This window comes from Mauremys mutica, chromosome 13, assembly GCF_020497125.1.
Source record: "Mauremys mutica isolate MM-2020 ecotype Southern chromosome 13, ASM2049712v1, whole genome shotgun sequence".
NCBI classification, from domain to species: domain Eukaryota; kingdom Metazoa; phylum Chordata; order Testudines; family Geoemydidae; genus Mauremys; species Mauremys mutica.
This window is the reverse complement of record NC_059084.1, coordinates 25,708,210-25,726,764: the sequence shown is the minus strand read 5'-3', so window position 1 is coordinate 25,726,764 and position 18,555 is coordinate 25,708,210. Positions and strand designations below refer to the sequence as shown.

The 18,555-nt window shown below is 42.2% G+C and overlaps 1 protein-coding gene across 2 annotated transcripts in view; it reads right to left on the bottom strand.

The window, feature by feature from the left end:
- Positions 1-18,555, bottom strand: part of PIGU (phosphatidylinositol glycan anchor biosynthesis class U) — a 45,718-nt gene that overhangs the window by 19,985 nt on the left and 7,178 nt on the right. For both annotated transcript variants that reach the window (XM_044986365.1, XM_044986366.1), the window contains exons 3-10: positions 17,124-17,183; positions 16,374-16,436; positions 14,312-14,421; positions 12,148-12,248; positions 9,219-9,316; positions 6,812-6,966; positions 5,465-5,608; positions 847-971 (exon numbers count right to left, since the gene is read on the bottom strand). In XM_044986365.1, coding sequence (XP_044842300.1) covers positions 847-971; positions 5,465-5,608; positions 6,812-6,966; positions 9,219-9,316; positions 12,148-12,248; positions 14,312-14,421; positions 16,374-16,436; positions 17,124-17,183 — 856 coding nt within the window. The remainder of the gene's footprint in view (positions 1-846; positions 972-5,464; positions 5,609-6,811; positions 6,967-9,218; positions 9,317-12,147; positions 12,249-14,311; positions 14,422-16,373; positions 16,437-17,123; positions 17,184-18,555) is intronic.

Below are 18,555 nucleotides of genomic sequence, written 5' to 3'. Positions count from 1 at the left end.
GCCCTCATCCTGGACCAGGACACCAATGTTCCAGGCACTGTACAAAACACAGAACTAACAGTGTTGGAACGGAGGGTTCTAGTGACTGGATTAACTGTAGGGCTGGTGTTCAGATTACCAGAGCCATAAACTGAGATTAGAGACACTCCCAACCCAATTCAAAGGGTGCCTGTACTTTATATCAATGATATGATAATAAATACTTTGCACTCATAAAGTATCCTTCATGCAAGGATCTCAAAGAGCTTTGCACACAAGCAATTAATCCTCAGAACAACCTGGGCAAGAAGGGAGGGAAAGTTGTTCACGAAAGTCATAAAATCTCCCCACACACTTCATGGTTTGTACTGATCAGACTTGTTTCCTTCCAGACAGTGGACAGTCCAAGAGGGACAGTGCCCCCTGTGGCATGCAGTTGTATTGGTTTTCCTACCTTCATCCTGCAGTGAAGAGTTTGGGGGCAGGTCTACTCTTAAAACACTGCATTGGTGCAGTTGCACCGCTATGGTGCTTAAGTGAAGACGCTCTTACTCGGATTGGAGAGCTTCTCCCATTGGCATAGTTAATTCACCTCCACGAGAGGCAGTAGCTATGTCAATGGGAGAAGCTCTCCCGCTGACATAGCACTGTCGACCCTGGGGGTTAGGTCGGTACAACTACATTGCTCAGGAGTGTGGATTTTGCATACTCCCAAGCGACGCAGTTATACCGATATAAGTCTGTAGTGTAGAGCTGACCTTAGTTAAGCCCCTCACCTCAGCCATGTCAACAAACCAAGGTTTGGATTGAGAGTGCCACAGGGACTGTAGGGTTGGGGGAGGGAAGAATCAAACACAAAGAACTTACATCTATAAAGGTGGCTCCAGAGTGGAAGGAAGGCCATGTACAGCGCTACATCTCCCACGGTTGGGTAGGACTTGAAGATAGAAATGATGGCAAGCTGAACGAACAAGAAGAAGATGGGGTGCTCCCTAGAGAAAGGAAAAAGGCAGTGACTGGACATAACAAGGTACTGGAGGAGCAGCATTTCTCTCTGGAACCTGGTGCCAAGGATCGGCAGGGACACACGAACATACTGGGGCCAGACTCCTACAAGCTTTCATGCTCTTGCTCTGTTTGCCCAGCAAGTCTCCCAGTGTGCTGGGCTGCAAGCACTAAGCCAATTTGAGAGGAGTATTCCCAGGGCATTTGTGTACCTACACATGGATACTTTGGGCACATACACATTGCCCACATTTACATGATCATCCTGTTGTGTCCAGGCTTTTCCAGTGCTGCCTTCTGTTGTTGTGGTAGGAAGAGCAACCAAGGCTACTTCACTCTGAGATGCTTTTGCCCCATGAGGACTGTTTTGAGAAGCTCACTGCCTGGCAGATTTACCCTATGGCATATCAGAGCAGCAGCTGTATACATTCCAAGTCGTCATAACAGTCCCATCTGAAATCCAGACAGTTACTGGGCTCAAACAGAATGGCACAGTTCTTATCACAACCCTTTAGTAACTTTCCTGAACCTTTTATTTTACTTTTGCAATGAAGGACTTTACAGAACTGGCTTTGAGTGTCCTGCTGTCCAATCCACAGCAGAATCCATCTCCACAGCCAGCTGTGATCAAGCATCTCCTCCAGCTGCCCCTCCACTCCCAAGTCCATGTTTTTGACTACTGTATGACATACAGCCCTACTGATGGGTCAATATGTATTAGGGTAAGAATGCAGCAGCTCCTCAATCAGAAATATTCAGCCAGCTTCCTGCATAACTACTCCAAAACCAGCATAACACATACGGGTATTTTACAAATCATGAATGAAAGTATGTGTCATAGTCAAAGGCCTGTAGGCCAAAATAATGACCTATATATTGAACTTATGACAGTGTAAGCATTTGGTACATGTGTAAGAGACATATTTACAAGAATCTCCACAGTGCAGCTTTCTGCCTGTTTTACAAGCATGAGTAGTTGTAGCTGTGTCGGACCTGAAGAAGAGTACTGTGTGGTACGAAAGCTTGTCTCTCTCACCAACAGAAGTTGTTCCAATAAAAGATATTACCTCACTCACCTTGTCTCTCTTACAAGCACGAGACAGAGGGCTACAGAGTGTGTAGAAAGCATCAGGCTCTGGAGCACAGTTTATTTTTAATCGCAGTTTTAATCACACTGTTAAACAGTATACCAATTGAAATTTATTAAATATTTTGCATGTTTTTCTACATTTTCATATATATTGTATTGTGTTGTAATTGAAATCAGTGTATATTATTTTTGAATATAAATTTGTTTATCATTTTACAGTGCAAATGAAACTGTCGTGAAAGTGCAACTTAAAAATGTAGATTTTTTTTTGTTATGTAACTGCACTCAAAAACAACACAACGTAAAACTTCAGAGCCTACAACTCTACTCAGTCCTACTTCTTGTTCAGCCAATTGCTCAGACAAAAGTTTGTTTACATTTACAGGAGATAATGCTGCCCTCGTCTTATTTACAATGTCACCACAAAGTGAGAACAGACATTTGCATGGCACTTTTGTAGCCGGCATCTCAAGGTATTTACGTGCCAGATATGCTAAACATTCGTATGTCCCTTCATGCTCCCGCCACCATTCCAGAGGACATGCTTCCATGCTGATGATGCTCATTAAAAAAATAATGTGTTAATTAAATTTGTGACTGAACTCCTTGGGGGAGAATTGTATGTCTCTTGTTCTGTTTCTGCCATATAGTTCATGTTATAGCAGCCTCGGATGATGACCCAGCACTTTGTTCATTTTAAGAACACTTTCACTGCAGATTTGATAAAACACAAAGAAGGTACCAATGTGAGATTTCTAAAGATAGCTACAGCACTTGACTCAAGGTTTAAGAATCTGAAATGACTTCCAAAATCTGAGAGGGACGAGGTGTGGAGCATGCTTTCAGAAGTCTTAAAAGAGCGGAAACTACAGAACCCGAACCATCAAAAAAGAAAATCAACCTTCTGCTGGTGGCATCTGACTCAGATAAAGAAAATGAACAAGCGTCAGTCCGCACTGCTTTGGATTGTTATCCAGCAGAACCTGTCATCAGCATGGATGCATGCCCCCTGGAATGGTGGTTGAAGCAGGAAGGGATATATGAATCTTTAGTCCATCTGGCACATAAATATTGTACAATGCTGGCTACAACAGTGCCATGAGAACGCCTGTTTTCACTTTCAGGGGACATTGTAAACAAGAAGTGGGCAGCATTATCTCCTGCATATGTAAGCAATCTTGTTTATCTGAGTGACTGGCTGAACAAGAAGTAGGACTGAGTGGACTTGCAGGCGCTAAAATTTTAGCTAGTTTTACTTTTGAATTCAGTTTCTTTTGTACATAATTCTACATTTGTAAGTTCAACTTCATGATAAAGAGATTGCACTACAGTATTTGTATTAGGAGAACTGAAAAATACTATTTCTTTTGTTTTTTTACAGTGCAAATACTTGTAATTAAAAATAAATATAAAGTGAGCACTGTACACTTTGTATTCTATGTTGTAATTGAAATCAATATATTTGAAAATGTAGAAAACGTCTCAAAATATTTAAATAAATGGAATTCTATTGTTTAACAGTGCGATTAATCGCATGATTATTTTTAATCGTGTGATTCATCACAATTATTTTTTTAATCGCTTGACAGCCCTATTTTTAATATAAATGAACTGACTTTGCAGTACTGAAGAAACATTAAAATAAAGAAGAGAGACACAATGTACCAGAATGACATTCGTATTTGACTTTCAGACTATGGTACTGGGCAACCTTGCACACTTCAGGCACAATGAGAGCTTTTTTTTTTTTGGTCTTTAGAGCTGTTTATATTGCATTTAAAAAGCGAGGCTGAACCTGGACTGACATGTTCTTAAGGAGAGAGGACTCCTGAAGCACAGACAGCAGCCAGTTCATTCCCAGACAACTGAGAGTCAGAACGGGCCCACCACAGCTATTCTGGGTACTGGTGAAGAAGGGGAGAGGATGCTGTGAAATATCCTGGAGAGGTCTGGTTCACTGCAGCAGCCTCTTAGGAAACGCTGGTCCTGGGAAGTCCCGCAGAGAGGTGCTGGAAGGACTGCAAAAATGAGGGGAACAACTGGAGTTGTGACCCTATGCGCCAGGTCACAACGCCACTCACTCTAATTTGGCCCAGCTGCCCCTCTGTCATGCCAGCAGGGAAGGGACTTTGCCATTATGCCACCCAGCTCTGATCCAGGGCCAAGTGGGGGGTCTGGGCCCAGGCCCTCAGGGTCCCCCCTTGTTGTGCCCCTGCCAAGCTTAACTTCTCAAAAGTGGAGGGGCATTGGCACTCCCTCCCACCCCCTGGCTCCAGCACCTGGGGCCCCATAGTGATGCTAATGCCTTACAGCCAAGAGATATGAAGATGTTTCCTTACACTGAATTCTCAGGGCACAGTTGTGTTTGCCTGTCACCACTCATGACCACACACTATTCTTAGCCTTCCAGACTGATAGACAGGGAGAGAATGGCCTGGCTCCAACAGAGCAGGGAACACGTCAGCTATCACCTCAGAAAACTGGCTGCACTTCTAAGGCAATCTGCAATGAAACTATCTTCACAGCTCCACAGCAGAAGAGGACGATGCATGCTAGGAGGGGAGAAGTGTGGGAGCTCCCACGATTCCCCATACAGGAGCAGCAAGAGTCCCAAGCCTTGACACAGGCAATGAGGGCAGCTCCTTCCTTGGAAAACCAGATATTAAGATGATCTTGTCCTTGCACAGAGCATTTCATGAAAGCACTTTACGAACATTAATGGACTGAGCCTCACACAACTTCTACCTTGAAGGTGGTATATTTTTATCCCCATTTTATCGATGGGGAAACTGAGGCACAGGATGAGCTAGCAAAATTGTTCCAGGCCACAGAGCTGATTCAGAGCCAGGAACAGAATCCATGAAGTCCTGGCAACCAGTTCCTTGCTCTAACCATTCTGCAGTATTACCTCCCCAGAATATTTGAGGTATCCTGGTATCTTGTACATCCCGGTGTTACATGAAGCAACGGGCTTCTCTATAGAAAAAAGCTGCACCCCACTATCCTAGGGAACAAGTAAAAAATGCACTAACATGCAGGGTTCTTAAAGGATATGAGGTACATTTTCAGTACACCAAAGGCTTAACACCCTTCCCTCCTTGAGAGAAGAACACTGTCACTTTAGGAAGTGAGAAGGAAAGAGCTGATAAAACCTAATTCTGCTCTTTTTCATTTCACAGCTCCAGATGTCTGACACTGACCTACATGGGTTTCTACTGGACAGTAACATGACAGTGGGCTTTGTGGGCTGAAATCATTTTTGGTGTAGGAAGTATATTAAGAAAAGAAAGTCTCTATCATTTCCACTCCTGCCAACAGAGACAGAATAGTAGCAACTCCTTTGGCTGGCATATGACAGAGACAAAAGGGATAGCAAATAGACCCACTTACTTTAGCTTTACTGCTAAGGGAATGGTGTAGAAGAAAACATTGATCTGAAATACACACACGAAGAACAGACTGAAGTGTTCAAACATCTCAGCAAAGAAGTACCAGAAGAGGCCAATGTTGGGAGTCAGATCTGGAACGGAAAGGCTGAAATTTAAAGAGAAAAATCAAGGTAACATTTTAAAGCAGTTGGTATTTGACTTACTTGCTTCTATGAAATTATTGAATCGTGTGCTACTGGAAGGAGAGGTGTGGGGGTGGTGGGGAGGCTATGTCTTAGAATGCATTGTGAGGAAACCAAAGGGGAGAAAACTCAGGGAGGGAAATCACCCTCCATAGCTGGTGTCAGTGCTTCTAGCTGTCAGCACTAGTTACATCTTTAACTAGTCAGAGAGTTCATCACAGCAGTACAAAACTGACGGTGACACATGAAATTGGGGCAAAGTGGACAAGGAAAGGCTGCATCCACTTATTGAACACCTATGATCCCCAAGATATGTAAACATCCTAATCACTATTTTCTCAAGCAGCATCTAACTTTTTCCTTATGTCACTTTAAGGCCATTTTATACAGCTAAACACACATGCAGCTTTACTCCTGTGGAGTCCATCATCAGTGACACCCACTGGTCAGTTTGGCTACTTCAAAGCACATGCCAAGAAACAGATCCACTTCTGGTTAATTATAGGGAAACTGAAGAAACTCCAGTATCTTCTCCTCACCTAGTTCGTCTTCTCTAGTTCAGTGGCTCTCAATCTTTCCAGACGACTGTACCCCTTGCAGGAGTCTGATTTGTCTTGCGTACCCCAAGTTTTACCTCACTTAAAAACTACTTGCTTACATAATTGGACATCAAAATACAAAAGTATCACAGCACACTGTTACTGAACAATTGCTCACATTCTCATTTTTACCATATAATTATAAAATAAATCAATTGGAATATAAATATTGCACTTATATTTCAGTGTACAGTACAAAGACCAGTATAAACAAGTCATTGTCTGTATGAAATCTTAGTTTGTACCGACTTCACTAGTGCTTTTTATGTAGCCTGTTGTAAAACTAAGCAAATATCTAGATGAGTTGATGTCCCCCTCGGAAGACCTCTGTACACACAGGGATACACATACCCCTGGTTGAGTACCACTGCTCCAGTTCTGGCGGTGATGGTTTAAAGGAACTTGGGTTATATATTTTTGTTAGTGTGTGTGTTTGTTTCCCCTACATTGCTGGTAAATTTTTCCTGAGACTGAAAGCTCTTTGGGACAGGGAATGGGTCTCTGGTATGCATGGATAATGCCTATCACAGTATGGACATTCCCAGAAAAAAAATTACAACTACTTACATGAAACCATACACAGATGGTATAAAGTCCCAGGAGTTGAGGAGGAAGAATGAGAGGCAGACAATTACCACCAAGCTACAGAGATACAGTGCTGCATATTGCGTGGTGTACAACCAGAAGCCTTTGCTTTTCAGTTTCACTGGTATGAACTCACGCTGGAAACAAAACACAAACAAGGAATGTAAGAGGACATCCTGTGGCTTTCTATTAACAAGACCTGCCCTGCTGCACTGCTGACAGAAAGCAGCAAACAGTGGGTCTGCTACAAAGGGAGTAGCTTCTTGGCCAATCAAATCACACACTCTGCCCAATACTTTCAGAACTGTGCCTGAAAAGTCAAATAATTTCACATTCAAGTAACCATAACGGTGTGTGGGTGGGTGAGTGAGTGATTCCCTGATGTACATGCAGAATGTTGGTAATTGTGCAGCCAAGCAGGCACTCCAGGTTTGGAAATCTGGGCCATCTCTGACAGAAGCTCCACCAGAATTCAGCAACTCCAAATCAGTGAAGCTGCTTTGCCATCCATATTTGTACTGTACATGTCTTGCCAGGGTCCTGAGAAGCAATACTGACTCATGGCTGCAAAGGGCTATGATGGAAGGGTGCTCTGTCCCTCTGAACCACGGCAGATTTAACATCGGAAAACTTTCTGGAACATCTCAAGCCATGAGACAGAACGTGCAGGACAGCAGCCATTTAATGCTGGACAAACCTTACAAAGGAGGCAGTGAAGTTTAACAACAAATCCTGCTAAACAGACATCTTTTGGCAGCTCTGAATGCTTTTGAAAGTCCCCTTATAAATCCAAAGGCATTAGGTGTTCACGTATCATCACAGGTCACCAACTCTGGAAACACTACACTTATGCTCTGCCACCGCCATGCAGATGTTTTGCTTAAAATAAAGAGAAGTGCACAATTGGGACCATATGCAGGGAACTCACTGTTCCCCAAATAACAGCACGGTCTCTTTTCAGATTTAGCAAATAGTTTTGACTTTGTAGATGCTCCATTACGGCAAAGATTTAAAACAACAATGAAATTTCCTGGATGTTTTGGAGAAAAACGAAAGACATGTACACAGGGGGAAGGAGGAACAGTCTGTAAATGACTCTTCTCCATTTTCTTTCAGAGTTAAAGAAATTGAGAATGGGCTTCAGAGAAGAGAGAGAGTGAGTAATCTCTAATGAACATCCACTGTAAAATCACAGAGGGAGGCATGTCAGTGGAAATATATGACTGACACTCATCTGGGACCTGGCAAGATTTTTTCAGACACTACTTATAAATCTCTGTACAGATGCTGGGTAAGAGTCCTTTCACTAGTGTCCATAGCCTTTCCCTGGAGCATCCCCTTGCTTTCCCAACTAGATGAAATGAGAAACTGATCAGTTTCCATAAGGCCCTTTATGATTTAGGCTCTTGTTCCAGTCACCTCTCACAATATCAGCAGAAGACTTAAGACAGGTATCAAGCCACCTGAAACCCCAGAAAAAGGGAAAGGAAAGGGAAATCCTGAATACCGTGGTGATGGGTACAGTAGAAGCACCTACAGAAACAGATTAGATTAGTAGGGAGACACTCATTTCCAGTTAATTATCTCTTCTTCCAGTGAACACGAATAGTCTCTTTACATCATCTGCTCTATTCCACAACATTGTGCTCTCAGCAGTAGCTACCGGCATGCATTTGTCTTTTACATCACTAGCAAAGAGTCGCCTCCACTTTAATACCCCTTTCCAGTTTTGGGACGGTAGCTCTTGGCCTACTGATAAATTAAACTGCTTTGCAGTTCAGCGTTCGTCTTGCAGGGCTTTGGGCATTCATTAATAATTAAGGATACCATCTTCTTCAGAATCCCTGGTACAATCTGATCAACATTCTGTTAATGGAGGAGGAATGAGGCTGGGGAGAGCAGATGTTTGCAAGTACCTCCAATGCATGCCTGGCGCTGTGGGGCAAGTTAGACATGATCACTGTCTTTTGCAGTGCATTGTTGGGCCTGGATGATTCAGGCAAAAGGACTGTCACTATACCTCATGGCACTGATGCGGAGTCACTATAGAAGAAACTCTGCTGCTCCAAAATTCTCTTTGGTGGTCATGTGACACCAAAGGCAGCTTTGTGTTTCAGTAAGGAGAACTGCCTGCAAATTAGCAGACAGGGAGTAAATGAGTTTCTGCTTTCCTCCTAGCCACATGACTATTGCAAGATGTTAAACCTGCACTAGTCAGGGGAAGGATAAGATTATTTTTTCCAAATCTTGAAAACTGGCCACTGAATCTCACAGTGAATCTCCTCCCTCCACCTAGACACAGGGCAATCCTTGCTGGCTGATAGGAATTGGACATGCATAGGATATCAGAGGTTACAGCCAATACAATTACTCTTAAGAGAGTATTTACCTGCAGAAGATACAGCAATGCTGGTGCAAACAAGGTGAGAGGATACAGTGACTGGTATGTTGCTAAGGCCAGGAATATAGCACTGAGGAGGGTACTACCTGCAGGGAGGAAACAAACCTCAGTTAAACCGTGATCATAAAGAGGGTCATATTCAAATAAACAGTCCTTTAAATATTGAGTCACTGCTCAAATAGGAGGAAGTACTGCACAGTGCCTGCTGTGATCATCAGAACTCCACAAGCAATTAGAGGGGATAAAAATAACTATTTCAGCGTGTTCTGGAGCTTGTCCCTCCATGTATTACAGGGACATTGAGACAAAAAGAAGGGCTCTGACAAACAGTCAATAGCATGAAACAGCAACTGATACAACTGGTTTATATCCCTATAATCTACCTAGAGAGATTTATATAACTCACGTCTCATACATAGATACTAGACACTATTTATGTGGGAGAATGTGTTGTCTGGAGTCATTTCTGCATTAAGCAGCTGTCTATTAATACTATGCACTTGAGAGCCCGTTTTCACTGGACTGTCTTAGAGTGCTCTGCAAACATTACTTGAGCTTCACAAGTAAGAGTAGGGAAGTAGCATTAGCCCTATTTTACAGATGTGGTAATTTAGGCACAGAGCTTAATTAAAAATTTTAGAAGTGACTTCTAATTTTGAATGCCTACATTTTTGGTTGCGCAATTTGAGACATCCTGGGCTGAGCTAACTGCTGAGCACCCACACTGCTCATCAACTTCAACTGAAATTGTGGGTGCTCAGATCTGGCCCAAGGGAACTCCAGTTGGACACCAATAAAAGGAAGCACCCCTGACCAGGAGCCATTTCTGAACATTTTGGCCTAATTAATTTGCTCAAAGTTAGTGACAAAGAAAGGATTGAAAAGCAGGAGTCACGGCTCAGTCCAAAGGGGCTAACCAGTAGCTCACACTAGTTCACTCCACATCACTAACACAAATAAGCTTCTCTCCTTCACTTCCACCCTCTTTAAGAGAATGAGCAGCACAGACCCTTCACTGGGATCTCTAAAATGAAGAATCCTCTCCCTTTCACAATTACATTCTCCTAGACAGAAACCTACCTGTCGCCTGTTTCAGCGAGTGTTAGATTAGAAATATCTATGTGCAAAGGCTTGCTATGCAGAAATCTATCGTTATATCAAAAACTCCAAAGAAAATCTTTTACCCATAATCTGATTCTCCCCCTAAACACACTTTCAGCACTAGAGGTTGCCACACACCGATTCAGGAAAGCAGCACACGGGACGATTACTACAGAGCAGTTTTTCTTAACCTTTTTGATACTGAGGACTAGCTTGTCGTCTTTCTAAACGGTCAGGGAGATCTGAGGGACTGGCATCAGTCCATGGACCAGTCGCTGGGAAACACTGCTACAGAGCAGTTCACTGGGAATTATTCAACTTTCAACAGCAATCTAAGTAGGTGAACAATTATACTACACCAAAGTGGATCATGTTCACTTATTTTTGCAAATATAGTTTCAAATATAAACCCTCCTGCTTCAATGGCATAATCCAACCACTAACCAAATAAGGGTTAGGAAGAACCTTCCCTTACAGACATATTAGCTTGTAATTGTTTATTCTGAAGTGTGTCCCTTCTTTCTCTGAGTCATCTGGTACTGGCAACTACTGGAGACAAGATAACAGATTAGACTGACCACTGATCTAGGCCACTAGAAGAAATCCCTATGTTCTTATGTGAATATTACGGAGCCACCCAGATGCTCTGCTGGGGAAGGGATAAGCATTGGCCTGCTAAACCCAGGGTTCTGAGTTCAGTCCTTGAGGGGGCCATTTAGGGATCTGGGGCAAAAATCTGTCAGGATTGGTCCTGCAGGGGGTTGGACTAGATGACCTCCTGAGGTCCCTTCCAGCCCTGATATTCTATGATGGGATCTTAGACTGAAGAGAAATTTAGCTTTAATTATGAGATTAAGGTAGCTGCCAGCCTAGTGTAATCTATTCTATATCTTCTACTATTAAAAAAATTAGGGACACTGGCATAATGTTCCTTTAGCATTCATCTGCTCCTGCTGCTTATCCCTCTCTGAAGCTATAGATGTTTGTAACACCACAATTTGCTGATATCAAACAAGGTTATGATTGCAGGTGAGAGTTAGACAATAGAAGTAAGTGAACTCTCATGCAAATATCCTTAAGAAGAAAAAAAAAAAAAAAAAAGAGGAAGCAACAGTGCCCCACCTCCCCCTCAGAAATAAAAGATACAGAGGCAGATTGGTTTCTAAATAGAAAAATAATCAAAGTTGTCCAAAAGAGGGCACCAGCCATAAGAATCAATCAATATTTAGGGAATGTTTTCACTGCATTGTAAACTCGTGTCACTCAGATGCAGGTTTGTGGACTCATTTCCCAGGCTGTGCTTGAGTGTCCACACTGCACTGTAAATAACTGCAATTGCTGGACTTGAATCTCACAGCTGTGCCAATGTGTCCACACTGCACCATGCAGACCTTTTGACCTGGGTCTGTGGCTTGAGCTGTGTCCACACTGCAAAATGACAGGGGTTTGACTCGAGTCACAGCAGGACTCGGGCTCTGACCCTCCCACATCTACAAGGGAGCTAGGACCCAGGGTCCCAAGTCCTTGCTGACCCAAGGCAGGCTGTGTGTCTCTGTGTGGATGGAAGGATGGTTTTGGCTCAAACCTGAGTCCGAGCCTGGGCTTAGTGTGTAGTGTAGACTTTTATACATATTGGGATGACAGACCTTGTACTTAACTGTGCATTTGCCTTTTGCTTCAGTGGTTCAAAGCAGACCTTTGACACTGCCTTAACCCAGACTGTGATGTGTCTACTATTAACTGCATTTCCAATAGCTTACGGTTCAAATATTTACAGAAAGATATGAGCCGGGGCAAGATTTTCCCAGTGCATTACCTTTTATTGTAGCCAAAATGAAGAATGCAATGACAGTATTGTTGATGGCACAGGTGGACTTTGCAACACAAGACATCACTGTGTACGGATTTAGGAGATAACTGAAAAAGAACAAAAACTCAATTACACTCATGCCATTAAAAAAAAAACCAAAGCAAAGGGAGAAATATCAAAGGAAAATGGAAATTATTTGCTGTTTCTTTTTGATTGTTTAAATGTTTACATTGTACGGTTTCCTCTCAACCTCAAAGGGATGCAGCTGAATTGATGCCTTTCAAATGGTGCAAAATCAGATGCTGCACTTGTGTATAAACAGGACTTCATGTCATGGCAAAGGATAGGGTGATTGTGGGAGAGCCCAGTGGGAAGCAAGAGATGGCAGAGGGAAAAGAGCCCATTTAAAATGCAATTCTGTTCTGAAAAGTGATCAAATAAAAATGGCCCATGTTACTCAGCTGGTCTGCTCCCGCTTTGTATTCAAAGTCACATATGCTGACTTTTATTCCTGTTAGCCCTGAGGGGCCAATATGGCTAAACAGACAGCAAAATGGATTCTATTCCTTCTTGTGCATAAACAGAACTGTTTCCTATGTCCCAGTCAGTTACACCTGTGCAACCCCACTGAAGGCAACGTGATTGCATAGGCGCCAGTAGGGCCTAATTTGATCTGACAAACCTTTATTGCAGGTGGGATGTGCGAGAAGCAGAGAACCCAGGCTGATGCTCAGATCCCAGAGTACCTGCAAGGCTAGCAGTTTAAAATATAAACTATCTTTTTACTTGTAAACTGAGCATATCTGAGCTGTAATCACCAAGAGACAGCAAAAACAGAACCCCACAATGCTCTTTGAGAGTCACTCTTCAGAGTGCAACCATGCTTGAAAGATACCAGCTCCTCTCTGAAAATTTAAAATGAATGATGCAGCGGTCTAATTTAACTGGGCTCCAAGGAGCAAAGAAACGCTCTGATACATTATTGATTCAATAAGCAAGACAGCAGATCAACCAACCTCCATTGTAACAAGTCAGTCCTTGGAGACAGGAGAGGGGATTACGATTTGCCAACTGTTCTCTCCTATGAATATTTATCATACTAGTGGGTTCTCACAGTCTGAGGTTGGCCTTTTCATACGCCTGACGTTAATGGCTACTTCAAATACCAGAGAGATATTACACGTAGCAGGCTATGCTAAAGATACAATTCCAGTATTCCTTTGTGATATTGTGCACCAAGTGTAATAAAAATGAGAAATAGTCTAACTTTTCTTTTTCTTTCTTTCTTTTTTTTTATAAAAACAAAAGAGGAAAGCTTCAGCTTTCTCACCCTGGGGTGGTGGCGGGGGGTGGTGGCTTACTGACCTATACAATTCATATCAGGACAGGAAAGAATCATTAATGTTTCTTTTATGAAAAACCTTCTTCTGATCAAAGGACATCAATGGTAAGGGAGAGCCAAGAGGCAGATCCTTTTTGATTAATTCCAGACTCCAGGTTTATCTGATTTATTCAGATCAGGAAAGATAGATTTGTTTCTTTTGATTTTAAGTACCTGCCTCCTATACTGTTTGTTTTACTTAGAGCTTTACTTACTTCAAAAACTTAGAGCATGTGGTCTGAATAATGGGGTTTCTTATGACGACTCAGAGGGATGTTATTAAAGTTAACTAGGTGGAAACTGAGTACCTCAGACCCTTTAAAATAATTTCTGGGTTTTCAAACAATCATGCTCTGGGAACATCTTGCCCAATTACCCCCAAACTTTCAAAAAAAATGTTATCTTCTAGCAAGGGAACACAACAGACACTTTGGATGCACTGGTTTAGTTTTGAAGAAGTTAGAAGATGGGCAAAATTGGGCTTCTAACAGAAACCTAAACTACAGAGAGACTACAGTCTCTCCATATTAAAGACTGTACATTGTCAACCCCAATAGAAAAGGGCTGAAAATTTATTTTACTATGTGAAACATAAATTTGGAGAAGCATTAGCATTAGCTTTCTGTTACTTGACTATGGAGATTCTCTTTCCTGGTACACAGAAAAAATGTGTAAGGAAGCAAAGAGAATATTTAACTAAGATGCTGAAACCCCTAAATAGAAAAATTAAAATATGGGAGGATTTGGAATCTAAGTTTCTTGCATATGCTTGCAAGAAGCAATACTTACAACAGTGCTACCTTGAGAGGGATGTAGTGCATTTCCATTGGGGTCCGGATGAGTTCAGCCACATCTGATGCATACCGATCCAGTTCCATTAGGAGTTTTTGCTTTTTAAACTGAACAAGAGAGAATGATCGAAAGCTGTCAGACATGGAAATACATTGCATCTATCTAGGGTCTGTAACCATGTCCATCACCATGATGTCTATGTAGAGATGCTAGTCACCTTATACTTAAGGAAGAACAAAGGTTTGCTTAACAAGCTCTATTTTGACTCCCCTTCCTTACTGACTTTGCCTGACCCAAACCATTCTGCTTGAAGTTGCAGACACATGACTGAATGCCAGACTCGGATTTTTCTGTCAAGTCAGGGAAGTCAGAAGAGGCACTGGAGAGATATAAGAGCTCAAATAAAAACAAAGTGTTCGCACTTCCTGGACAATTTCCTAAGGCTTTTCCAGCTCATAGTTCCAAAATAGCTTCCAGTTTAGTTTATTTTGTTGCGCCGAGTAACAGCAATAGTGACGTTTGCTTGATTTGTGTGTGAAATGAGGGAGTTATTGAATTAGTTATTACAAGTAATTTCTATGTACATTTTGAGTACCCAGTGTGTTTTCAAATGCAACATGGCAGCTTTTGTGCACTCTCTAAATCCTGCATTGTCACCAAAGAATGGTGAACTTTACAAACCCCCAATGTAACATCTAAGTCCTACACAAACAAAGTCATTCACTAAGCTATACTCAGGATTGTGCACATCTGTGTATGCCCCTTGCTTCAGAGCATCTATCAGAGATCTCCTCTGGGCACCCAAAATACGTTTCATATATCCCCAACTAAAAATATATTTCTCCAGAGAAGTGAAAAAGGTGATCTGTAAATCTACTGAAGTGTCCCACAGAGAGTCTGAAGAACTGCTGTACTGCTGAGGAGTACTGCTGTACTGCCAGGAAACATATCACCTTTTGTTATTATTCCTTCAGCTCTCCCAAGCTAAGCAAGGTTAGGCCAGGTCCCTGCTTAGGTGGGAGACCTCCAATGAACACACAGGTGCTGCAGAAAAATGGTAGCACCCTTCCTTTTAAATCGGTAATGAATCCATGTCCCAGCATGATACTAGGGAGCACTGTGCTGCCATTAAAGAAACAGAGTCTTCTATTTGCAAAGATTGCCTCAATTAAGTTTTTTATGAAACAAAACACACCCTCCTCAGGGAGAGTTACTAGCTTCAAATTCCATTTATTAATATTTTGAAGGGAATGATAGGGATTAAATCACTCCGGTGTCAGATTTCTTGCCCAGTGCAGCAGAAGTATCGATCCTCCACCATTCTGGATTATGTGAACTCAAACTACAACTTACTTTAAGGCTAATAAACCTTATAGTTACTGTTAAGTACTTTTTGGTTTGTAAATTAACCATGCTGCATGTGGACACAAAGCCAGCCATGTGAGTAACTGGTTAAAAGCTGTAGTGCGAACAGGCCTAAGAATGAGAGCCCCACTGTCGTGCCAAATTCCTACAACACTAATTAGTTTTGCACACTTAAAATTCCCACTACAACTGAAAAGGAACCCTCAATTCCTGTCTTAAACTGTTGCATCCCATTACTGAGCATTGTGAACCAGCTGCCATGTTTCACCCCAGAAGTGGCTGCATTTCCCTGGTGGTTGACCTGATCCCAAGGTATACTTCAATATCAGTTTCTCAAATGCTTGAAGATCCTTTCAGACGAAAGGAGGTATGCATGTGAGATCATCATTAAAACTATGATGTGCACAGCCATTACGTTAACTTGAGTAACGTCACAATACCTACATCATGCTGAGAAGCCACCCGCTGTGAAACACACGTAACAGCAGAAGTTAACAGGGTCCATGTTGGCTCACGCACATTCTGCATCCATGTTTGCTGACCTTTTTGCTGATTTCGTAGCTATTGCTAATCAGTAGATATCGATAAATGCATTGTCTGAGGAGACTTGGACTTGCTTCACATTTTCATTTAATGAAATACACTTGCACTTGTCGAGAGAACAAGGACTGGAAGATTCTGCAAGTCTACTTACCACAACTTTGTTGAAGTCTTGGACAGCCAAGTAGAGGGCAACAGCAGTTAGCACATCAGTTATCTAAAGAAAGAAAGGCAGACAAAGACTGACTGGTCACTCAAACAAGGAAAACAGTAGCAAATGCAACCACCACAGAAAGCTGCGATATTGTGCCAATACTCTGAATTGAACATTCATCATAGTAACTATTGGGAATAGTTCAGGGTGTGAGGTGGAAACATCTTTACAGATTCTAGCCCTGCGGCTTTTAAGCTATGGCCCATGGAGTAGCAGTGTTTCTTTAAGCCCTTCCTGGTGGGTACAGAGAAGTGAATATTTTGAGAAACAAGAAGTGGGGAACTGGAAGAGGAGAAGTTGTTCACAAAATAGGAGGTCTCTCATCAAGTGGCCGACAAGATAAAAGAATTACAGAACCACTGATCTAGCCACAGCAGAGACAGCTTGTTAGACACAGCACATGTGGATAAGAACATGTTGACCAATGAACCAGAAGAGCAGCCTTCTGAACTGACCCACTGCTAACCAGATAACAGTACCAATTGTCTAGGGCTCACAGCAAATAATTTGAAATGGTTGCCATACATGTGTTATAATCAATTTTTAGCCCTTGTGAGAGGTGCTAGATTGCCTTTGTCATCAGAGCTGCAGAGAATAGATGCAATTAGCTGGGTGATTTCTGTTTATTTGTATTATACAATAGACAAAATAATTTACAGTCTTTTTTTAAAAGATTGAAGCAAAACTTACCATGAACACCAACTCAGAATATTCAATCAGGAAATGAAACAAGTATATTATTAACGGGGTCTAAGAGAGAGTGGAAGAGAAAGACACAGTCAAATCTTGTCAATCCCCTACAAACTCAGGCCTCAGTCCTGCAAACTCTCAGTACCATGAGAAGTAGTAATTATTTCATTGAGAATACTCACAACATTAAGAGCTATACTCAGTAGCATTCACAAAATCAGGCCATTAAAAAGGAAAGAAAATGTTTGCCCCAATTTAGGCAATGAATTAATCAGTTTATACAGTGTCACTACATTGACACTGGCACCACAGGTTTATTTCTGAATCCTTCTCCTCCAGCTGACCACAGCCTTGATCTTGCAAGCATTTACACATATGAGCTTTGCTGGTGTATCTACACTGCAGCTGGGATGTGTGATTCCCAACATGGGTAGACGGACTTGCGCTAGCTCATCTTGAGCTACCATGCTAAAAACTGTAGCATGGATGTTGTTGCATGGGTGGCAGTTCAGACTAGCTGCCCGCATCCAAGCCCACCCAATCCACTGGTCCAAGTTCAGGCAGCTAGCCCAAGCCGCTGCTAGTGCCGCAACATCCACAATGCTATTGTTAGCATGTTAGCTCAAGCTGCGCTAGCGTGGGTCTGTCTGCCCATGCTAGGAATCACACCTCCCAGCTGCAGTGTCCACATGCAACTACTCATGTGCACAAATTTTCTCAGATGCATAAGCGCTTGGAGGATGAAGGTCCTCACATGGAGGAGCAGGAAGAGCACCATGGTATCAAAGCTGGCATTGATATTACTGCAAAATGTAGGGACATGCAGGAGCACACCACCCAATAACCGTACCAGTGTTACTAGTGCTAGCCTGGATGACACACACCACAGGCATGATCACGGATAAGCCAACACCAATATGTTGATGACTCCTGTGAAGAGTGTCATAACCTAATGTTTGTTTCTTGTCTTGATACACTAGTGCATTATGTTTAGAAAATGAAAACATTTCTGTCTGGAACAATTCTGTTCAGACTGCCAATAACACCAATATCTGCATTTCTATTATCTCTTTTCTGCTAGGAAAATTTACATGTGAACAGAATATTTGCAGCTAATGAATTCCTCTGGTTTTAATTTTGCATACGCAATAATAATCACCAGTTATAATGTCAATTAATTTTGCAGCAGCCAGCTGCGCTGTCATGAACACTACTTTGTAGAAGGGCTACTAACTGCATACAGGCGAGTCTCATCTTACGCTGGGGTTAAGTTCCGCTATCAGCATGTAAAGCAAAAATTGTGTATAGTCAAAATTACATTGAGTGTAATGGTGGGTGGAATCGCCTGCACTACAGGTACTGTATTAAAATTGTTATTTCTCTCTTTTTTTTGTCGACTGCGCAAAGCTGAATTCACGCATGTTAAATGCGC